The sequence below is a fragment of the Rhinatrema bivittatum genome, chromosome 7, assembly GCF_901001135.1.
Source record: "Rhinatrema bivittatum chromosome 7, aRhiBiv1.1, whole genome shotgun sequence".
In the NCBI taxonomy this organism is placed as follows: domain Eukaryota; kingdom Metazoa; phylum Chordata; class Amphibia; order Gymnophiona; family Rhinatrematidae; genus Rhinatrema; species Rhinatrema bivittatum.
In genome coordinates, this window is record NC_042621.1 from 109,809,124 (window position 1) to 109,833,806 (window position 24,683).

The 24,683-nt window shown below is 44.3% G+C and overlaps 1 protein-coding gene across 2 annotated transcripts in view; it reads left to right on the forward strand.

Annotated features, from left to right (window-relative positions):
* Positions 1–22,167, forward strand: part of CCDC102A (coiled-coil domain containing 102A) — a 129,846-nt gene extending 107,679 nt beyond the window's left edge. For both annotated transcript variants that reach the window (XM_029608927.1, XM_029608928.1), the window contains exons 8-9: positions 11,808–11,911; positions 20,114–22,167. In XM_029608927.1, the coding sequence (XP_029464787.1) occupies positions 11,808–11,911; positions 20,114–20,240 (231 nt within the window). In that variant the 3' untranslated portion in view covers positions 20,241–22,167. The remainder of the gene's footprint in view (positions 1–11,807; positions 11,912–20,113) is intronic.
* Positions 22,168–24,683: the final 2,516 nt, after the last annotated feature.

Below are 24,683 nucleotides of genomic sequence, written 5' to 3' on the forward strand. Positions count from 1 at the left end.
AGCTAATATGAGAGAAAAAGGGAAGTTGAACATGGGCTGCATGTGAGGAAGGGGGGAAGGAGATTGATGGAGATGAGCTGGGTTTGGGAGAAGAATGACCGTGTGCTTCCATAGCTTTTGTTTTGGCAACATGACTCTTCCCCATGTCAACACTATCTGCTCCTCTCTGGATATTTAAATTCAGTCTGGTTAGTCAAGGTCAGGTCCCACTGTGCATTTTTTCCCTTTTTTGCCAGAGGTGCTCTAATTTGTGTTTGGTTCAGCACCCCCAATCATTTTCAAAAGCGGGCTCCTGTGCTAGCAAATGTCCCGATAAAGACGTGATTATAAAAACTGAAAAATCCCAAGTGAATTTAGATAGAGAGTATGCAGACAAAATTGACTCCCGACTGCCTGTATCAACTGATAATAATTTCTGTAAAAATAGAAATACAAATAACCCTGCTTTAAAATGTCTGTATGCACATGCCAGAAGTCTGCAAAATAATACTGGAGAGCGAGAATGTATGGCAGTATGGAAATATATAGCGATAATAGACCTCTCGGAGACCTGGTGGAAGGAAGATAACCGATGGGACATTGTGATACCAGGGTAGAAATTATTGACATGACAGGGCAGATAAAATTGGTGGAGGGGCGGCACTGTACGTTAAGGATGGCAGAGTCAAGCAGGATAAATGTTTTGCAAGCAACAAACTGCGCTCTGGAATCTTGATGGATAGGAATTCCAAGAGTAAATGGGAAGAGTATAGTAGTGGAGAAATATATATATTAACCCCTGCCTGGCCAGGATGAGGAAACAGACTATAAAATGCTAACATAGAAATGACAGGAAACCGTAAGGTACACTACACTGAGGGCACTATTAAACTACCGGTTCTCTTACCCAAAGTAGTTACATCACCAAAAAGAGAACTCAAAAACTTTCTTAATTTTATCAACATTCAATTTCCCATATTTATTCATGAAATATACACTTCTTAAAAGATCCTATCTAGACAATAATTACTCTCTAGCACACTCATCCTTCCATACATCTATCATACACACATATAAAAACAATATATTATAATGTGAAATTCCATCACCACAAATTTGATTTCAATTCAAATAACAATGTAAAATAAATTTTACAATCTTATATACATTTCATTTTTAATATATGTTATACAACATTGCATTTATTTGGATATCTATGACTTCGTCTACTTATGTCACTGCATCTAGACTTCTCTTTGAGTTCTCTCAATCAAACAGCGACATCGTCCATTGGACCTATCCGACAAGGCCTCCTTGTTTCGCCCACTCATCTGGGCTTCATCAGGGAATTTATCGTCACCAATGCCTTTAATTCATTCTGTATTAAACAAAACCTCATGTGAATATCCCAAATCCCATTTTTTTATTTTTTATAATATGAACCCTTTAAAAACTAACCCACAAATAACCACCTTAAAACATAGAAAGGATCTACCTCTGCACATCATGAAATCGTTATTCACAACTTGACAAAATTAATCTCCGTCATTGTGTTCAAGTATTCTTTCATCCATGTAATTTTCAAAACGTTGGTAAGAATAATTCCACATATATAACTTCGCTAAATCCGGAAGCGAACCCTGCAACCAAAAAATAGCGAATACTACCATCTAACAGCAGCTTAAAAAACGCAGCTTAGCAAAAGCCTAGAACAGGACGCTCAATGATGAATGGTTTATAGGTGGGATCAGTTAGGTACTAATTGGGAGCCGTATAAAGAATTCGTCTCAAGTTGATGGTTTTACATCATGCCGTTGTACGTGATGTCATCAGTTCCGGAGGAAAGGTAAGTATGGGGTTAGTTGGTTGAGTGTCCTGTTCTAGGCTTTTGCTAAGCTGCGTTTTTTAAGCTGCTGTTAGATGGTAGTATTCGCTATTTTTTGGTTGCAGGGTTCGCTTCCGGATTTAGCGAAGTTATATATGTGGAATTATTCTTACCAACGTTTTGAAAATTACATGGATGAAAGAATACTTGAACACAATGACGGAGATTAATTTTGTCAAGTTGTGAATAACGATTTCATGATGTGCAGAGGTAGATCCTTTCTATGTTTTAAGGTGGTTATTTGTGGGTTAGTTTTTAAAGGGTTCATATTATAAAAAATAAAAAAATGGGATTTGGGATATTCACATGAGGTTTTGTTTAATACAGAATGAATTAAAGGCATTGGTGACGATAAATTCCCTGATGAAGCCCAGATGAGTGGGCGAAACAAGGAGGCCTTGTCGGATAGGTCCAATGGACGATGTCGCTGTTTGATTGAGAGAACTCAAAGAGAAGTCTAGATGCGGTGACATAAGTAGACGAAGTCATAGATATCCAAATAAATGCAATGTTGTATAACATATATTAAAAATGAAATTTATATAAGATTGTAAAATTTATTTTACATTGTTATTTGAATTGAAATCAAATTTGTGGTGATGGAATTTCACATTATAATATATTGTTTTTATATGTGTGTATGATAGATGTATGGAAGGATGAGTGTGCTAGAGAGTAATTATTGTCTAGATAGGATCTTTTAAGAAGTGTATATTTCATGAATAAATATGGGAAATTGAATGTTGACAAAATTAAGAAAGTTTTTGAGTTCTCTTTTTGGTGATGTAACATAGAAATGACGGCAGAAAAAGACCAATCGGCCCATCCAGTCTGCCCAGCAAGCTCCCACACTTATTTTCCCATACCTAGCTGTTTCACTGACCACCAAGTTGGTAACTGTTTGATTCAAATTTCCTGCCACCCCCTGCCACTGATTAGAAAGATTAGACTGATTTAATAAAATAGGTAACACATTAATAATGAGAGACTTCGATGATCTGAGTATTGACTGGGTAAGGGAGGTGACGTTCCTAGATGCCGTCAATGACTACTTTGTGCAGCAGTTTGTCACGGATGGAGAACTTGATTGGATCTAGTTCTCAGCGGGACCCAGGATCATAATGTAACAGGGATCATAATGTAATAAAATCGGCCATAATCACTGGAGGGCGAGACTAAGGAAAAGTACTGCAATATCATTTAACTATAAATAGGTACAACTTACTATGGAGGCCACTTTATATCTTGAGGTGTAATTCTATGCAATTTTGTATCTCCCCTTGTTACTAATAAAAATTATTTACAAAAAAAAAAAAAGAGAGATTGTGATAAAATGAGGAAACATTTTAGGGAAAAACTGAAAGAAGTTATTCACAAAGTTAAAAATGTGCAGAAGTGTGGATACTGTTTAAAATTACTATCCTTGAGGCCCAGATAGTAGAAAGGCAGAAGGAAAACTAAACAACTGCTAGTGTGGTTTAATAGTGAGTTGAAAGAGGCATTAAAGCCAAAAGGACATAATTCAAAAAATGGAAAGCAGACCCAAATGAGGAAAGTAGGGAAGAGCATAAGCGCTAGCAAGTTAAATGTAAAAAAAGTAATTAAGCAGGCTAAGAGAGAATTTGAAAATAAGTTTTCCACAGAGATAAAAATAAGTAATACAAACTTTTCCGAGTACAAAAAACCTGTGAGGAAGTCAGTTGTGGTGCTATATGATGAGTGGTAATGGGGTGGTCAGGGAGGACAAAGAAATAGCAGAAAAACTAAATGAATTATTTACCTCTGACTTTACTGAGTAGGATGTCAGGGTCACACCCATACTGTAAATATTTTATGATAGGGATGAATCTGAAGAACTAAAAAAAAATCACTGTGAAATTAGAGAATGTAATAAATTAGATTGACAGCTAAAGAATAACAAATCACCGGGACCAGATGATATTCACCCCAGAGTTTTGAAGGAACTTGAACATGAAATCACAGACCTGTTTCTGATGATTTGCAATTTATCATTTAAATCAGCCGTGTTACCAGAAGACTGGAGGGTGGCCCTTGTGATACCATTTTTTTTTCAATTTAAAGTTTTATTGTGACATCTTAAAAAAGAATATACACACAAGATCATGAACGACATCATTCATATCTGAAGTACAGACCTAGCAATCAAATACAGATCCAAATACAAATCAACATCATGGAGATACCGATCTCCCTCAGCATCGAGGTCCCATAGAGACAGATCATTGTGAAGGATCCCATTTCATCAGTTGTAGCCCTGAGGAGTTCCAATGCCAGGTATCAGGCAAAGGCTAAAAAGCATGATGAATGATGCCGGGAGCAGGGAGATATCGGCTATAGCTATAAGTCCCCCTCAAAGTGTTCCTGTAAAGAGGACAACTCATTCTCCTATCAATCTCAGGATCACAGGAGTGCCTGTGTATGCTGACCCCCCCCCCAATAAAAAGGCACTCACCCTCCTGTAATCAATTTATTTATCTCCATAGACTTCAGTGCTCTTGCTCGCCTACCCACACCATTCACTTTCATCAACTTCAATGCATCCCTCTCTTGCCCACATCCTTCACCTCATAGACCCCAGCGGTAAGCACACTCCTGTCCTCTTCGCTATCCTCCATGGACTCCAATGGAATCCCTTTCCTAACTCCCCATATGCTTCATGGTACTAACTGTATCCCTCACTTTAATAGACTTCCGCGGCATCTATGTATGCACCAAATCTTTCGCCACTGTAGACTTCAAGAGGACAAATTTTCAAAGCCATTTGCATGGGTGAGTTGGCCGTCCTAAAACTGCCATCCCTCAACATGACTAAAAGTGTGCATGTTCTTCCACAAGGCAGGTTCTTTTAGCCACATGTAGAGGAGACTTCCTCCAGGGTGTGTTTAGGTTAGGAAGGAAAATTATTTAATTTCATTTATTTAGATTTAGCTCTCGCCTTTTTATCAGTAGCTCCGGGCAAATTACATTCAAGTACATGCACATAGATTACATTTTTAACCCTACATGGACCTATATTCTGTGCTTCCAATAGCTCAGGGCAAGTTACAATAATTACAATAATACAGAGAGTATTGGTTCAAGTGGAAGGACAGTGAAAGCGAACAAAGCATCATAGGCAGAGGGAGGCATTGTAGAGAAACATATCAAAAGAATACAAAGGCAATCCATGGGGCAGTCATGGGTCCTGAAGTTCATTTTCCATATCGTTTTTTCTAAATGGGGGCATCCAAGATCTCAGGCGGAATGCAGATCAGCAGGTGTACTTTTAGCCTTATTGAGAGAGGGCAACATTCAGATGGCCAATTTAGCTACAAGAATCATGCGGAAATGGCTTTGAAAAATTGTCCTTCCTGTGGTTCAATAGATACAATCAGGGACGCCCAACAGGAAGGTGTTGGATGTCCCAGGATAGTACTTTTGCCATGCGTCAACCAGGAAGAAGCAACAAACTATTTCCCTTGAAGCTGCCGATGAACACTTGCAAGACTCCTGGCCATTGTGCAGTTAAATTCGCCCCCAGGCACATTGGCATCCAGGGTCTCCAACAGGGTAGACATCTGGAAAAATAATATTCTCATAGACTCAACACTTGGGACATACATGTCCATCAGATTAATGATGCAGCATTTGCCTTGGAATGTTGATTCTAGCACTCGGTACCTCTAACTAAAGGGATTCCATGTACATGATGGCCACAGGATGTGCATGGGTAGTGGCTTAAAACCACTCTGCTGTGCCACCTTGTGGATGGTAATCGAGGTTCAAAGAAAAAGTATGACTTTGCCACATTTTGCTGGCTGTCGCCAAGCTTGGGCTCATCTACACCAAGGCCATAACATTGATTTCAGTGTACAAGAACATAACATCAGAACATAAGAATTGCCATACCGGGTCAATCAAGCCCAGCATCCTGTTTCCAGGAGTGGCCAACCCAAGTGACAAGTACCTAGTAAGATCCCAAACAGTAGATAAATCCCATGCTGTAATGCCCAGGAATAAAGTAGTGGCTTTCCCAAGTCTACTTAGTTAATAATATCCAAGGCTGCATTTGCAGGAAAGCCCTTTACCACCATGGTTTTTCCCCTGGGGCCTCTTGGGGTTTTACCAGAGATTGTCACTGCTGCATAAAATGGCTTAGGACTAACTGGGCTGTTGCTTTATACTGTACCTGAACAAGCCTTAGTTCTGGCAGCCAAGAGTTCCATGACTGCACGATTAGTCTCTGTTACACCTTTTTTTGCTGGTTTCATGCGAAGTCTCATTTCCAGCATTGACGGAATATCTCCCCACTGTAGGACTGAAGGCTGCATCAGGGGCAACAACAATGGGCAGGTGAAAGACAGGAAGCGCACAGCACCACTGGTGTCTATAAACTGTTGGGAACATGCCCCACCATAGTCAATAGGGGTGGAAGATGCTGTCCGTGGGCATCAGTGGCAGGAAGAACATCTCTAAGGGCATGAGTGGCAACACTTCCCAGCCAAGTAAAGTGGAGCAGGAGGAACATTCTCTACTCTTCCTAAGGTGGTGAGGTCCCACGCAGGGCACCAAATGAGGCATGGATCCCATCCAGGGCCAGTGAGTCTGCTGGGGTAGGAAGAGGCTCACCTGGGGCAACCCCAGAGCCTGACAAAGCAGTAGGAGCTGTGCGCGGCCTGTTCTCTGCTCTTGCTCCTTTTCTTGGGCAATTTTTAAAGCGAAGCAAGCAAAATGAGGACCCTAAAATGGGGCAGACTAAACTAATTAACATAAACGCCGCTCCTTAAATTGAGAAACCTGAACAGGTGTGGTAACAAAGTTCTCAAACTGAAAAGAAAAAAAAAATCTTAGCTAAAGAACCCCCAAAAAGGGGGGGGGGGAAAAACCCAGTGAAAAACTGAAAAGTAAAAAAAAAAAATGTAAAAACTACTCTGGTTAAAAAAAAAAAAAAAAAAAGAATCCATGAGGGAAAAGTCCGTTGTGTCTAATTAAGAAGGAAAAGCTAATGCTGTTTCTAAAAAGGAAACAAATTACTTGTAAATGACTTTAGATGTTCCAGGAACACAGGCAGCAGCAGTGCAACAAAAGATTTTACAATATAAACTGCTTTTCTTACTTTTAGATGAACCAGCAGAACAGTTGCTCCTCCTTCTCTGTTTAAAGCCAGCTTGCTGTGGCAGGACCCCCAAAGCTGGCCGCTTCCTGTGAAATAGCCGCAGCTTTCCTCATCTCGAGGGAGGCCAGAAAAGAGATCAGCTTTAAGTAGTGAGGGGAGGATGCCGAACATGACGGCAGGCAAAGACCATGCGGCCTATCTAGTCTGCCCAGCCACACCAACTGCTCAACTCTATCATCCCTACCAAGCCCTCAGAGGTTCCCTGTGCTTGTCCTCGTCTCCACCACCACCGTTGATAGGCTGTTCCCTGCATCTACCACCCTTTTTGTAAAGAAATACCTCCTTAGATCTGAGTCTGCCACCCTCTTTCATCCTCCTCCCATGATCCTCCCTCATTCCAGAGTCTCCTTTCTGGTGAAAGTGGCCTGCCTCCTGTGCATTAATAACTCCGAGGTTTTTACATGCCTCTGTCATATCTCCCCTATCCAGCCTTTCCTCCAGGGCAGTGGTTCTTAACCCTTTTTGGATCATGGACCACTCTGAGGATCTGATGAAAGCTATGGCCTCCCTATCTAGAAAATTTCACAAAAACAATATCCCTGTTGTAGGGCAGTGGTTCCCAAGCTGAGGTCCACGAGACCAACACAGGGGTCTGCCAGAAGGCAAGGAAGCAGAGTGCAACTGTTGAGGAACAGAGCATGCTGACCTCTCCTCTGAGGAGCGCTGCCTGTGGGGCTCCTGATATCTAAACCCGCTAGCTGATCCCATGCCTAGGAGAGAAAGATTGGAGCCTCGAGAAGCCCAAATCGGCATATAAAGGAGGTGGGGAAGAGTGCAGCTGACTGCCAGCATGAGGAGCCTGAAGCTGTACAGAGGGGAGGAGAGGAAGCGAGCTGCCACCAGCACCTTCAACAGCCACTCCTCCGCATGACCAGCGGCAGCAGCAAGCAAGGAGATGAGGCCCCCAAGGAGCATTTCTGGCCACTCCTCTATCTGCTCTGCCTGTCCTGCTGGCTTGACAGTGAGAGGAACAGTGCTGCACTGCATGGCCATGTCGAGGGTTGGAGGGAAGGGGGTCATAGTGGGATCAGCACTCGGAAAGGGGCAGAGAAAGGGGCACAGGGAGGGAATGGCAAGAGAGAGAGCATAGGAGTGAGAGTGCTTAGAAAGGGCCATAAAGTATAACTGAATCAGCCATGGCTACAGACAAGTTTGGGCATACCGCTATACTGCTCGCCTGCCGCACGATTTTAGCTGCATGGCTTGAGCCTGCTACACGACTGACACTACAAGCCTGGTACTATCGGCTTGCATCAGCTATGCAAATGGAAAGGTTAGCCACTCTTACAAACTCTTGCCCATTTGATAAGCTGTACTGTGATTACTGGGCCGCCTGCTTCTCCCTACTGCCGCAGGATATACAAAACTACCTGTTATCCGCTGGATATCGAACTGCCTGGCGATGACTCCAGCTACCTAATGGTGCGGATGCCCCCTCCCTGAAGGGCAGGGAAGACACTCGCTTGTGTCGTTTAAAATTCAGTGCCCCTGTTACAGCCTGGAAGATCATCACCATGTTAAATGTTCAGGGGACCTCTGCGGTCTCAAGTGTACGGCCTCCCGAGGGTGGGGAGGGGGTGGGGCGTTTACCAGATTGAGTGTGTTGCTGAATGTAGGTGTGAGTGGAGGTTACCAGATTGAGTGTGTTGCTGAATGTAGGTGTGAGTGGAGGTTACCAGATATACAGCCCGATCCAGTAAAGTCCGTGGGAGAGCGGACTAACGCCCGCTCTCCCGGCGCGCGCACCGGCCCCTCGCCGGTGCGAGCGATCCAGTATTTAAATGAGGCGACGTGGTGCAAACGAGGGAAAGGAGGCGCTAGGGACACTAGCGCGTCCCTAGCGCCTCCTTTTGGCCTGGAGCGGCGGCTGTCAGCGGGTTTGACAGCCGACGCTCAATTTTGCCAGCGTCGGTTCTCGAGCCCGCTGACAGCCACGGGCTCGGAAACCGGACGCCGGCAAAATTGAGCGTCCGGTTTTCGGCCTGACAGCCGCGGGCCGAATTCAAAATTTTTTTTTTTTTTTTTTTTACTTTTTTTTACTTTTGGGGACCTCCGACTTAATATCGCTATGATATTAAGTCGGAGGTCCCCAGTGCCCAGATTGAGTGTGTTGCTGAATATAGGTGTGAGTGGAGGTTACCAGATTGAGTGTGTTGCTGAATGTAGGTGTGAGTGGAGGTTATGAATGTAGGAAGGTCTGTGTGATTGTTTGCTACGGCATGTTGTGGTTACAGAAAAGTAAAAATTGGGTTCATGCGGGTCGAGACCCCTGATTATTGGTTGCCATACCCTGGATATTGCCCTTGAGCACCATTGTTTATTTGGTGTACGTACCTTGCCTGTTCCGTATGATTTTGACAAAATAAGAAAGGGCCATAAGAGGGAAGAGCGCAGATGGGAGTGCTCTGAACTCCTGATGTTTGTATTTATGTGAGGTCCCTGAAAGTGCTGCTACAACCTGTTGTGCTGAGACATTTGTATTCTTATCCAATGAGTCCAGAGTTGATTTTACCCTATGGTATTTCGTGTTTGCTGACTTTTTTCAAGTTTGACTCCTGTTCTAGGCTTTACTTACTTCAGTCCTGTCATTGATAGATATTACTGAAGTCTCTTTCAGACTGGAACTGTTAAGTCCCCTTCAGGGTTGTAGGTCACCTTTTGAATATATTGTACCCCACTTTGAGTGAATTTCTTAATTTAAAAAGTGAGAAATAAATCCAGACAGATAAATAGAAATGCACTTGAGATGGGACCATGGGGAGAGGTCCAGGGAAGGAGCTGCAAGGGGCAGAGGAGAGGAGGCAAAGCACTCGGAAAGGGACCATGGGGGGGGGGGGGAGGGTCATGGAGGAAGGAGCGCAGGAGGGGAAGGCCCTCGGAAAGGGAGGGAGAGGACAGAAGGGAAGGCATTAAGGAAGGGGCCTAGGGTGGGAGGGAAGGTACTTGGGGAGGGGGCACAGGAGGGGCAGAACCAGAGAAGGGGCTGCAGATTGAAAAGAGTGGGAGGGAGAGCCCGGTTTATATCAGAAACCGTTCCTTGTTTAATATTAAGTTTGATACATTACAAATGATGCTGGAGTGCATATTATTTGGTATTGCATTAATCCGTTTTAACTGCATGTAAAAATCAGAGATGCATGGGGGCGTCTGCAAACTTTACTGGCAGTTGGAAAGGGGCCCCTGCTCCCGAAAAGGTTGGGAACCCCTGCTTTAGGGAACCTGTTTAAACTTGTTACAATGAAGAGCACTGCCCGTTTTAGTTTCCACCCTTCAGACATCTTCCATCCAGTTTACATGCTTTTGAAGGCTCAGCCTCTGGAATTGTACGATCTACTCCAAACGGACCCTATCGTTCCTTTCTTCTGCTGACCGGTCCTCTCATTATGCACCCCCAGCATCTTTCTGGCTTTTGCTGTCTGCTTGGCCACCTGGAGATCACCGGGTACAGTCGCCCCCTTGATTCTGCTCTTGTTCAGGATCTGGAGGTAATTGCACTTGATGATCTTTCTTGGGAAAGTAGAGAAAAGGGAGAAAGGAACTTCTGCTCTGACCTGAAAACTCTCGAAAACCATTTAGAATGAGGTCCACGTTGCGTGCAGGAAAGTTAGCCAGACAACTTGTTGTGCTGCATATTCCTAAGTAAAGTTACCTGGGATAACTGCAGGCCAGACTGCCTTGCCTTTTATCCAATTAAATTATAACCAGGTCACTAGGCTAAAATGTCACCAGTAAGAACTGTGGGAAAATAAAATCTTTGGGGTTGTCCCAGTAGTTAAAAAATTACCCAGACAAATCCTTTTGATCATTGGTCTCCTAGTATAAAGTTTAGTCCAATAGAAAGGTATTGTTGTTTGAACTGTACTTGTGCGAGTCCAAGTATACCAGCACGGCCCCTACGTTACTTTATTCATAGCCATTCCTTGTGCACGGGTGTCTGTGCAGATGTCCTCGTCATTCTCAGGATGTGCTTACCATGCAGGGAAGAGAACTCTCAAACAAATTTGTGCACCAGCATTTATGCACCTATATGCCCGCAGGCAGAGCTATAATCCACATGTATATCTTCCGCGTGTTTTATAAAATAGGCGTACTCCTAGCCCGCAACATGCACGCATATGAATGTATGCAGGGCATTGAAAAGAATGTACAGCAATGCATTCAAAGCACATCTATTTTACATGCAAAAATAAAAGTTGGTGTATTTTAAAACATGTGCACATCAAGAAAATTACCAGTTTTACCAATTAGTCCACCCGTTTGCCCAGTCCTTTGTCAAGTCATTGAGACTCTCCTGTGTCTTCAGCCTGAACGTCTCTTCCCCCCCCATTCACCCAGACCTCCCACCCAACCGTTTATACACAGTAAACAGGTTTAATATCACTTACTCCAGATAATTAGTAAATGTTGGCAAATGGACTTGTGAAAGTGCCTTTTAAAATAACAACTTATGCATGTACATTTTGACCCTGGAACACTCCTCAATTGCCCCATTTTATGCACTTATATGTGTGCGCAAAAGTGAAAATACACACGTATATTTTTTACTTAAAAAAAAAATACAGAATATGCAAATAGAGGCTACTTCCACACGTCTTTACCAAGTTTTCCGAGTGGAACATTTTGAAAACTCGCCCCACCCTGCAGTGGGTGGAGACGCCGGTGTTTGTGGGCTCTTGCTGTGGCTGGAGGTGTCCCTCTTTTCTGTTGTTTGGTGGGTGCTGTTCAGGTGGGGGGGATTGTGACTTTGCCGTTCTTTGTCTGCTGCAGTTGGATGAGGCTCATAACCAAACTCGCAAACTACAGCGATCCCTAGACGAACAGACGGAGCAAAATGAGAACCTTCAGGTCCAGCTGGAGCATCTCCAATCCAGGTGAGGGGAGGGGGGAGGGGAGCCGGGAGCGGGCGCACACTTTGCCTATGACGAGTAGATTCGTACAAGGCTTACGCTTGCGGACATGGCTCCTAGGTACGCTGTCTGAAAATTATCCCCCCCACCCTGCCCTTAAAAGGTATCGAGACCTTACCAAGACTAAAATTCAGGTCTAATAACTGAGAGCGGACAGGTTTCCTGGTTGCATGTCCTGCAATGTTTAAGAAATTACATTTGTTTGTATTTTTAGAGGGGGCAGGAGGGGTGTTTGTGTGCATTGTCATTTTTCTTCTGCCCTTCCCCTCCCACCCCCAGTCTCCCTTGGGCTGTCTGGTATCGCTCTCTTCTGTGTCTCTCTAATTCTCAGTCTGTCTCTCTCTCTCTGACCCTCTTAATTCAATAAATTGTATTGGCATAACAATTTGTGCAGCTTGCCAAAGTAATACATTAAGTTATAAAGGAAAGAAGTACAAGGAGAGAACAAATAACAAAATGCAAGTACAGTGGTTCTGGTGCTGTTCAGGATTGTTTCTGCTCATATTTCATTTCGGGCCTGGTGGCAGCGTTCGTTGCCGTTCAAGCTGCTGTTACTCCTGCTTCCCCCAGGCTTGCACAGTTTTTCCTGTTTGTTCTTTAGTGGGAAATCCTCTATTCCTGTGAAATATGTCCCTCTCACATCTTTGTGTGTTGTACAGTGCAGGAGTAAATGCATTTCAGTTTTGCTTGGGATACACTGCATAGAGTCTGGCTCTGGCTCTTTGAGAGGGGGCGGGGGCATTTAGATTTTTGTTTGCCTGCTTTATTTTCTATTAGATGGATCATTTTTTCTGTTTGCCTCTGTTTTTGCATGTGTAACGGAGGATTACTGCTAGAGCATAGTTCCCGTACAGAGACCCACGGCAGCCTAGCTTGTTTTGTTTTCCAGTGCAACTCCCAGTAAGAGGTGTATTGTTCTAGGATCTGTTATACTGTTTAGGTAGCGTTGTTGGTATCCACGTGCTGTTATGGTATGGTAGGTTTGCTGCATGCAATTCATGTTTTGTTTTGGCTTGTTTGTTTGTTTGTTTGGTTTTTTTTGCAGGTTTGCATGTTGTTTCACAAAATGCCTGATAATAAAAAGGTTTATTTATGTTGCCATTCCTGAGATGATACTACCATCTGAATAGTCCTTTGTGTGCAGAGGAGTAAAGAGCAATGTCCTGGTGTTGCTGTGTGCCCATTCCTGGGGGAGTTTGCTTATATGGGAAGGATTTCTGAAACTGAATGTTCAGGGCTTTTCTTGGTGCTCTGTCCCATTCGGTTTAGTTTTGGGTTAATATTGGATCCCAGACTTCACTCTCATATAGGAGAATTGATTGAATGGTGCTATAAAATAGCTTTAATAGTATTTGTACTAAAGAGGGAGGAGGCTGAAAGTAACCAATAGTTTCTTTATTGCATAGAAAGCCCTTAGAGCTTTTTCTTGTAATAGCTTTATGGATCATTTAAAAATTCAAGATGCACTTATTGTGAAGCCAAAGTAGGCATAGTCTAGGGTGTGTTCTGATTCTTGATTGTTCAGGTAAATTCTTGGGACAGATACTGAGGACAGTGATAAGAGCAAGGCTGAGAGGTTGGGTAAAAAAATTGTGAGAAGGGAGGAGGCTGGATATTGGTTAAAGTATCAAACCATGTATGCTTCACATATTCACATAGCTTTTTCTGTCTTATGCATCTCTTCTTGTGAAAATGTACTTTCTAATAAGACTGCAGAGGAGGAAGATGCTGGCCCACTGCAGGCCCTATGAGCATGGGCTGGCTCTCCTGCCTTCCACTCACTGACTGCTGCCGCTGCTTCTCTTGATTCATTTGTGTGTGCGTGGATAGGTGGGGCGTGAGGAATGGGGGAGACACAGGTAGGTCCACAGGGAATTTAATAATAAAATATGAGTCTGGAGGCCACCCTGAGCTGCTCAGGACGCTGCTTAATCCACTTATGCCTCGCAAAATATCATGGTTTGGCAGCTCTTGGATTCAAGAAGCCCTAAGGTCTAAAATGCCTCAAATGCACGCATGTGTCCCGCCAAGCCATGAGCCAAAGACGTTGGACCTTCTTGGAAAGTGTCCTAACTTTCTTGCTCAAATGAAAAGTAGCAGGTGATTCACTCCCCACAGCCAGTTGAGACTGCGGAGCATTCACACCAGGAGACCACACAATGAGAAGCAGCAGGCTGAAATATCTGCTGGCCGGCGTAAGCCAAGGGGGAGAGGCCTGTCGAGCAGTGATGGCGGTTTACTCTTCTCCATGCCCACTGTCACACTTCTTCCCAAGATGGCGAACCTATGAGCTGCAGATGAGTCTAACTCGCCTCTGCCTGCATTGCATGATTACACAAAGATGCAGCCTTCCCAACCACCAAGAGCAAATCATCTTCAGATGACCCCATACCCTACCCATACACTCTCCCTAATCCCCACACCCCTCTACCCAGATACACACACAGCAAAACTCAGAAGCAGAGAAAACAGTAAGGGTCCCGGTCAGATGTTCCAGCAGAACCACTTTTGGTGGGTTTAGATGTTTTAGGGCTGGAGACAAAAGATAACTTACATAAGAACCTAAGAAATTGCCATGCTGGGTCAGAGCAAGGGTCCATCAAGCCCAGCATCCTTGCTCCAACAGAGGCCAATCCAGGCCACAAGAACCTGGCAAGTACCCAAACACTAAGAAGATCCCATGCCACTGATGCAATTATTAGTAGTGGCTATTCCCTAAGTAAACTTGACTAATAGCCATTAATGGACTTCTCCTCCAAGAACTTATCCAAACCTTTTTTGAACCCGGCTACACTAACTGCACTAACCACATCCTCTGGCAACAAATTCCAGAGCTTTATTGTGCGTTGCGTGAAAAAGGATTTTCTCCGATTAGTCTTCTTGACCAGTAAGGGTAAAATGATCAGCTGGAGAAGGGGAAGGTTTATTCTTCCATTTAGACATCTTATAAGGAAAAAGTAAAAGGTTGAGAGAATCGTACCAGACATTTCTGATCAGAATGCATCCTCCAGCTTTTCTAATACTAAATGATTTGCATTGACCTGACAGAGAGTTGCTTACTCGCATCTTATTCAGCTTAATTAATTTTTACTTCCCTCTATTTGCTTAAACCTTTATTAACCCTTCACACACTTTTTAAAAGCCTTCCAGTTCTTTTTGCTTTAACAACCAATTGACACAAACAACCTCCTCAAAACATATTTTTTTCAAGTTGCTGTTTAAAATATTAAGCTGCAGAAACATTAAGCTTTATCTCTGAACGGCTCAGCTTTGTAAAACTAAATGATTTGCATTGATCTGATGCAGCCCATGCTTTTGCTGCTTCCAGCTATTTTTTTTTTTCCAGCCACAAGTCAAAATCGTTCGTATCCCAATATGAGTAACTGGTGCTTTCTAAACAGCTGATCTCAGCAAAGCCAAGCATTTCCTGTGGCTTCCTGCATTTGAATAATTCATAGTGCTTTTTGGGATATTTTTTACCTATTAACTTCACTAGTATTCTGAATGTGGCAGAACAGTTGGCAGGCACTGGTCTTTGGGAACTACAAATTCTCTTTTTTTGCATCTTCATCCTCATTACTCTTCCCATCACGTTTTTTTTTTTTTTTGTTTTTTTTATGCCCCTTTCATTAGCAAACCAAAGAAATCAGTGTACTCACATGTTTTCGCTTTAATCCCAGCTGGCACAAAGCCCACGGGGTGAGCCCGCTGTACCGATGTCCCCACGCTGCTTACCTTAACGTTTTCATTCCCATTCTTATCACATTTGTTACCACCGTTTCCTTTATTGTTACCCCCTTCTTGCTGAGCTGCTTTAGGGGCTGCTTTGGCATATGGGATCCACCCCAGTGCTTCTGTTCTGCTGGGTTACTATATTTTTGTTAGCTTTGCTTCTGTCCCCTGAACTGACTTCAAATATTTGGTTCAGCATGCCCTTCAAATTACTGTTGCTTTTGGTTCTGCTTCTTTGTATTATTCACTAGAGATGTGAATCGTGGATCGATCGTCTTAACGATCGATTTTGGCTGGGGGGGAGGGAATCGGATCGTCGCGGTTTTGTTTTTTTTTTAAATCGTGTAAATCGTAAATCGTGGGAGGGCGGGAAAACCGACACACTAAAACATCCCTAAAACCCACCCCGACCCTTTAAAATAAATCCCCCACCCTCCCGAACCCCCCCCAAAATGTCTTAAATTACCTGGGGTCCAGTGGAGGTGTCCCGGTGTGATCTTCCACTCTCGGGCCACGGGTGCGTTAATAGAAATGGCGCCGGCGCCATTTTGGTTCCTGTCCCCCGATGTCACGAGCGCAGGAGATCGCTCCCGGACCCCCGCTGGACCCCCAGGGACTTTTGGCCAGCTTGGGGGGGCCTCCTGACCCCCACAAGACTTGCCAAAAGTCCAGCGGGGGTCTGGGAGCGACCTCCTGCACTCGAATCGTATTGCAAAATGGCGCCATACGGCCGGCGCCATTTTGTATTGCAAAATGGCGCCGGCCGTGTGGCCATATAGCGTATTGCAAAATGGCGCTGGCCGTATGGCCGGCGCCATTTTGCAATACGGCAATAGGATTCGAGCAAGCAAGAGGTGAAGGTACGCGGCTAGCCTGGGCAGCCCAGACTAGCCGCGTACCTTCACCTCTTGCTTGCTAAATCCTCCTTTCCAACGTGAACCGTTGCTCTCTCCCAAGCAACAGCCGCTGTAGTTCTGTTGTTATAGCTTGCAACCACTGCTCTCCGTGGAGCGCCACTGCGGCCCATACCCAGCTCATCGGATCTTTAATTTGGAAGTTGTCACTAGAACTCCTTAGTGGGTGCCTGAGCTGGTGGTGCAAGGTCGTCTCCTGGGCTGTGCCCCTCTCTTTGAAAAGGTAATGGACCCAGCCACTTGAGCCTCTGTGCTGCTCAGGACCATGGCCATAACCGCTGCCTCTCCCATCCTTGTCTGCACCTTCTCCTCCTGGCCAGCTGTCTTGGAGAGCGCAAGCAACCAGGCAGGAGTAGTAAAATAATTTCGTGATATAACTGATGATTATGCTCATTGCTGCCCAATGCCAATGAGAGCCTGCTGTGAAGCTTGGAATATGCCGGCGCTGCTACTCTGAAGCCGAGTCTCTCTTTGATCCTGGCATTTGTCTACTTACTCGCTACTGCTGCTAATGCTAATTGTCACCCCTGGTGATTGCTTCACTGCTTCCTTGTAGCTCTGCTGCTTTAACTCCAAGTTATCATTCCTTTTTAACTCCTTCTGGCCCTGCCAAAGAATGTTTTGTTCTTTTCAGTCACCCCGAACTTCCTTAGCCCATGGGTTTAAATTATCTAGCTATTAGCCCTTTTAGACGTAATCTCATTGGTGCAGGTGGGATGGACAGCCATGTTACGCTGCTATATTTTTATTTATTTATTTTATTAAAACGGATTTATCCTTCCTGTAGTTCATACCAGTTTCCGATGAATATACACAGTTAAAAACATTAAGTAAATAAAAACAATTAAATCAGTACAGAGAGATCAGCAGCCATGAAAAAGAACAGGCGGCCTTTATCACTAATCATATATGCCCCACCCTTTCCATTCATACCTCATCTATGCACCCCCTTTCACAGATATATATATATACATTATATGTACACGGCTATATTCCTGCACTCATACCCATCAATCATGGCCAGAAACCACTAGGAGACAAACTGTAAACTGAATATACGTATTGCACAGAAAATATCTGAAAAAAATGAATTTTCAGAGTTTTCTTTATGAGCCTTTTCATTGGCGTGTTAGTGACTTTGCACAAGCCATACTTGACTACATCTGACATATTATCCCTGTATGCTGCTAAAAACCCAGTGTCAGTGATTGATGTGCTGGGCAAGGTCCTGGCTTCCTGGCCCCAGTATAAAATTGTGCAAAAATGCTTCCAGGAAGCTGTCAGGAATGACACTTTTTCAGTTCTGTCTTCCAACTCTTGTTGCTTCTTATGAACCATAAGAAGTTGTTGGCAACAAGCAGGACGTGGGATTGAACGCAACAATGGGGAAGGAAGACTGAAAGAGACCGAGCAAGGGAATGGAGGCAGTGAGATGACTGAGGAATTCAGGCAAGAGAGAGACGGGTAGGAAAGGGAACCTGTATAAACTGAGATGGGGTAAAAGAACATTGGAGAGATGGAAGGGATTAGAAAAAGATGGGGAATAAAGGAGTAGGAGGTCAGAGAGAGTGGGAGAGGAGTCAAATGAAGAATGAGGCATGGCAGAGGGAAATGAGAAAAAGAGGGGGAGAGCGGTGGAGAGCATATTAAGAGGCAGACGAGAGAATGTGTGATATCAAGGAGAGACCATTATGACTCGGGAATGTTTGAGGAACCTAAACACAAACATCTAGCTCCATTCTCATCCTGTCTCTCAGTCTCTCTTTTTTAAGTTCTCCCTCTGTTACTCTCTCTTTCTCTTCACGTGTATTTTTATCTGTATGTCTCCCTCTCACCTCCTCTCTCTTTTCTGTCACTTTTTTCTCCTCTTCTGTTTTCCTCGTCTCGTGGGATCGGCTTCTCTCTTTATAAATGTATTTTATTGTTGTCGTACATGAATGATATTGTGTTTGCAAAGATTTTACATTTGACCGGCAATGTTGCAGTTGGTAGCCCCTGACCAGGAACAGTTCCTGCAATGCCTGGATTATAGAGGGAGGAAAGTGGGATTTAATTAGGAGCAAAAACGCTGGTGGCCATGAACGAAGGCCCATGCTGTCTCTGCATCAGATCTTGCCCCCCCTGTCACAAATGGCAGCCGAGCAGGGTTGGAGTAGCCTCCAACTGTACTAGAAAATCAAGTGTGGACGAAGCCGTCTGGCATTAAATTTAAAAAAAAAAAAAGCTCAATTAATTCCTAATCAGGCCGATATTCACAAGATCTAGGTGCTGAACTTAAGGTGCTTAGAGCTATCTAGATGAAAAATGTCTCCACTGAGCACCTAAATTTAAGTTCCTATTTTCAGCCCAAAACTTAGGCTCCTAAGTTCGGCTAAAAGTAGGTGCCCAAAGTTAGAAGCTCAGATTTTTTTTTTTTGACTATCTGCCTTCATAAGGCTGCCTCGGGATGTTTTGATTTGACGCCACTGTCACATTGCCTTGGGCTGCGGTATCACTGCATCCTGGTTTCACATTAGTTCTTAAAGATTCCTGGAAGTTTTTTCGCAGTTTCTCAAATAGTGGTATGTTTGTAATGATTACTGAACCCACATACAGGCCGATACAGAACGGCGCGCTGTAAGGGGTAATAGCGCAGCCAACCCCCCCCCCACACACACACACACACCGAAACTAATAGCGCTCATCACATGTAAATGCATGTTGATGAGCCTATTAGTTAGTCACCTGAAATACAGAAAGTAAAATGGGTGGCCAAGCCGCACATTACTCTCAGAAATTAACGCCTGTCCAAAGGCAGGCGTTAATTTCAGACGGCACCGGGTAGCAGGAAAAACTGCTTTTCTGTACACTCTCTGACTTAATATCGTAGCAATATTAAGTTGAGGTCCCAAAAATTAAAAAAGGCAAAACTTCTTAAAAAAAAAAAAAATCTGCTGCGGGTTGGAAAACGGACGCTCAATTTTGCCGGCGTCCGTTTTCTGAGCCCATGGCTGTCAGTGGGTTCGACAACTGATGCCGGCAAAATTAAGCATGGGTTGTCGGACCCACTGACAGCCGCTGCTTCCGCTAATAAGGAGGCGCTAGGGACGCGCTAGTGTCCCTAGCGCCTCCTTATTAGTGCGGGCCCTAATTTAAATAAAGAATCGCGTGCCCAGGTGACGTGCTAGCCTCGGAGCGCCAGCTCTCCCGTGGAGTTTTTTGAATCGGCCTGAAAGTAGTCAGTACACCATGCCCCGTGACTTCCAGTTAGTATGGTACAGACCCCAGAGTATGAGATGCCTTTAAGAGCAGCTCTGGTACCACTATCTTGAGGTTCTACTGCTGTTAGTAAGCAGACACCAGGTGAATCCAGAGACAGCCATACTGGGCAGTAATGTGGCTCCCCCATTCAAAGCCATCTGTTGTATTCTTACTGCACACAGACTCTTAAAACAGCTCACAACAGCCTATAAATGCCGCTGCAAAGAGCAGTAAAGCATGCCCTGAATTATTTTCTTCTCTCTCTCTTGTGATGGATCAGGCTTCGAAGGCAACAGAACCCTCCGCTGTTCGGAAAGATACATCGTTCACGATTCAGCTCAGATGATCCTGGGGATGGCACCAGCGATTTGGATGAGGACGAGGACCTTCAGATTCAGGTCCCCTGATGTCTGCAGCATCGTCACACTCAGAGGAGAGTTCTGGAAGTTGGACTCATTCAAAGAGAGAATTCCCAGTCACTAAGCAATGACCAAAAAACCCTTAAGTGTTTATTACAGCATGTTTCACTGCTGCTCTGGACAGCTCATGTGACAGACAGATGGTCATAATTAAGTTAATAGCACTTTTCACATTTTTCAAAAGCAAAAAAAAGTTACATTATCAACTCCAAAGAAGCTTTGGCTCATGTGAATGACACTTCGGCAAGAAAAAAAAGACACCATGGTCGTATCATATTCAGCCTGCCTGCTAGTGACTGGCAGTATCATGTGAATCACCTCCTTCGTGGACAAAGCATACAAATGATACAGTTCCCAAATGTAAAAAGACTTTATTATGGCTAAAGAACACTTACAGACTGAGGAGCCTTGCCCGGGCTGGAAAACCCCAGCGTGTGTTTGCTTCTTCTGAGGAGTGGCTTTTAAAGGCAGAAACGGCTCCTCCAGTCTCCTTAGCCCAAGACAGCTCCAGTGCGATCACTAACTACAAATTACACAAATGAGCAAAATCAAACCCCGAATTTAAACGTCCAAAACACTGAAATGCATGTAGTGGAAACAGCAGAGCAATTTAATCCGATATCACTAAGCTAGAAAAGCGTTTGCACCTCTCGGAAATAAAGTATCATCAGGATAAAAAGCAGAGAAAGTGAGGATGAGGCACCGCCTACAGCAAATGAATGAATTACATTTGTTCTTTTGGCCTCGGTGGATCCATTGATGATTAGTTCTTATTTTAAAGGCTTAACATGTATGCACGGGTCTTGTAATTCCAGGTGATTGGCATTTCATGAATTTGTTCTGCTGTTTTCATTGCAAGCTTTAGGGATTATTGCATTTGAGGTTTGATTTAACCAATTTCTGACTTTCCATTCATATTATTTAATGACTATATTAGAATTGTCATTGGCTCATGAGATGATAAATGAAATTTCTGCCTTTAAAAGGTGCTTTAGTTTTATGGCCCGGCCCTGTCCTCCTGTTGGTGCTATGAACCTTCATTTCCAACTTCCTGGGATTTTATGTCCCCCTCCCCCGATACACACACACACATCTGCCCGGGCATCACAACTGGAGCCCTCTGCCAAGGGCCACAGGTCAGAGAGCGATGGCCATGGTGGTTGGCAGTACCTCTGTACTCTTCCTGCCTTCACAGATTATTTATCTCCCATGTAGACAAATCAGCAGTCCAAAGACGTAGGAGGATCAGAAGGCGTTCCACCTCTTCTGTTACTTGTGCTGAAATACATAACCAAAAGGATTATGGCAGAGTGCCCATTGCTTCTGATATTCTGACTTTTGTAATGGAAAATAAGAGTGAGTACCATAGGGAAACGTACCATGCTGGAGCTATAATAACTTAAGATTGTTTTGATCTAATGTAGCACTTCTGTCCGTACTGCCTGAAAACGTCTTAAAAATCTGAAGTACTAAACTCTCACTAGGAAGGTCTGCAGCTCTCCCCCTTTCCCTTCACAAAGACGCTGGCAGTCATTCTCCTCTGTAATCTGTAACGGTAACTCCCTTCCCCATGCCATGCACCTCCATAAATCTCATGGCCCTCATCCTGCCTCTTGCCTGTGCCATTCAGCTTCTCGGCACCTTAGATATCTCTAACCCTGCCACAGATTTCAGTGGCATCACCTTCTTAATTATCTGCAAACCTCATCACTCTCTTAAGCATTTGTTTAGCCATTTTTATAGCACTTAATGCTGTTTTGACAAATTACATCCAGATACAATCCCCTGCCTCAAAGAGCTTACAATTTGCAGCAACAGGGGCCTATTTACTTATCAGGAGCTATTTATTTTTGGCACATGCAGTAAGTACATTTACCATTTTTCAATGCAAATGTGGGCATGTTAAAAAAAAAAATAATAATAATAATGATGCGCTTTAAAAAACATTTAAATGGCATCATAATGCCCTAATCAGTCCTTGCCATGCTTGAACTAAAGTCACGGGACCCGGAGCTAAATTTAATCCAAGTTGGTGAAAATAAATTTCACTAGTCCAGGGCTGTAGTAAACTGCTAGCAGTTTATCAAAGAGGTGAGAGGGGAGGCAGTGTCCCGGGCCTTCCCCCACCCTGGTAATTGAACCCCCCCCCTTTCTCACACACACACACACACACACACGTCCCCTCACTCCCAGTGTTCTGATCCCCTCCCCATCACTCACATAGGTCTGATCCTGCCCTTTACACACACACACACACACACACGTCCCCTCACTCCCAGTGTTCTGATCCCCTCCCCATCACTCACATAGGTCTGATCCTGCCCTTTACACACACACACACACACACACACACACGTCCCCTCACTCCCAGTGTTCTGATCCCCTCCCCATCACTCACATAGGTCTGATCCTGCCCTTTACACACACACACACACACACACACACACACACGTCCCCTCACTCCCAGTGTTCTGATCCCCTCCCCATAACTCACATAGGTCTGATCCTGCCCTTTACACACACACACACACACACACACACACACACGTCCCCTCACTCCCAGTGTTCTGATCCCCTCCCCATCACTCACATAGGTCTGATCCTGCCCTTTACACACACACACACACACACACGTCCCCTCACTCCCAGTGTTCTGATCCCCTCCCCATAACTCACATAGGTCTGATCCTGCCCTTTACACACACACACACACACACGTCCCCTCACTCCCAGTGTTCTGATCCCCTCCCCATCACTCACATAGGTCTGATCCTGCCCTTTACACACACACACACACACACACTCTCTTTCTCTCTCATAGAAGGGCACTTAATATTAATTTATTCACGTCTTCACTTATTGCCGATTGGTCCCTTCACTGTCACATGTCAGTGAAAGGATCAATCACCTTTCAGAAGGCTGTCTTGTTAATTTATGATCGCTAAAATGTGCTTCCTAGACACACTTTTTTTTTTTTTTGCATTGTTAGTGAATAGCTAATAGCGGCGCCTCTTTCACATGCATTTGCATGTGATGAGCGCTATTAGTTTCACTTCGCGTTGGACGTGCATTGTAGGGGCGTATTGCATTAGTTAGTGTCTCTACAACCCGCGTCCAACTGCAGGTCACCCAGTGCGCTTGGCTGAGGGCACTGTATCGCATGGGCCCCAATGTCAGCAGGAGTGGGGGGAGAAGAGGAAGAGTGGGGGAGGGGGGGGTGTTAATGTGTAAGTATGGGGGATGGCAGGAACAGAACTCCAGGGGACCATGTCAGTAAAAAAAAGGGAGCTGAGAACAAGAGAGTTTGAGGCCGTATTTGCTGGGCTCCCCTTTAATGTTAGGATAGTTACTGCAGTTGGTAGGATTCTGGTGTTGATTACCAGGGCAGGGGCTGGCTGGAATATAGACACTCCGTCCTTTGCAGAAAGGTATTGTTTCAGCTGCACCTTAAACAGTGTGTTCCTTTGCAGTCCTCTTATGGGAGGACTGGTGCTGGGGAGAATGCTGAAACTCAGTGCAAGGCAACAAAACTGATTAAGTAATGCCTGGTGGGGAAGACCTAAATTCCCATAGAAGGGGGAGTATCCCAGCAAGGAGACCCAGAGAGTGGATGGGATTCATTGATGTAGCAGTAGCGAAAGGCTTTAGTGGGGCATTGGGTGAGATTACAGAGCACGGTGAGTCTTTTGAATAGTCTTAAAGAAGATAGAAGAAAATTCAATGTGTATCTTAAAACTCATTCCAATGGGGAATAAAACCAGGATTTTAGGCTCTGTCAGGCTTCCTACATAGGCAGTTTTCTTCCTTTTAGAAGAAGTTGCTTTGCTCATAATTCTCTAACATTTCACTTGCTTTGAGCACGAGTCAGTACACGGTCTTTGGCTCGTAGCGGTAAACACAGTGTACAGAGCTTTGGATAAAAGCATGGTACAGATGAAATAATTATATCATGCTGAGAGTGTACCACACGGTAAATGGATGTGCATACTTCTCAGCCCACACAAATGCAACCGATTGTCAAGCACAAGGTACCTGCATACCCTGTGCTTGAATATATAGAGAGATATATAGAGTGTGTGATTAGAAGTGCGAGTGTACACTTTGTGATGCACAGTGGCGTAAGGTCTGCGTTTTGTTTTTTTTAAACTCCGTCTCCAAAGTGCCCCACACCCCCAGAAATTGCCTCATTCCCATGCAGCCAAACGTTCTTGCCTTAGGACCGTATGCACGCTACCCTCGGAAAATTAGCTACAGAGGCATACGTAAAAAGCATTGCATGCAGCTGGCTGCGGATCGGGATAAAACAGTACGCGCAGATTTGAAAATCCGAATGTATGTGTGCTGTTTACTCCGCTGACCTGAACACACCCCCAGGAAACACCTCTTTGAAAATCCAGCTAGCAGTTCTCACCCTGTAAAAGCCGGTGCGGA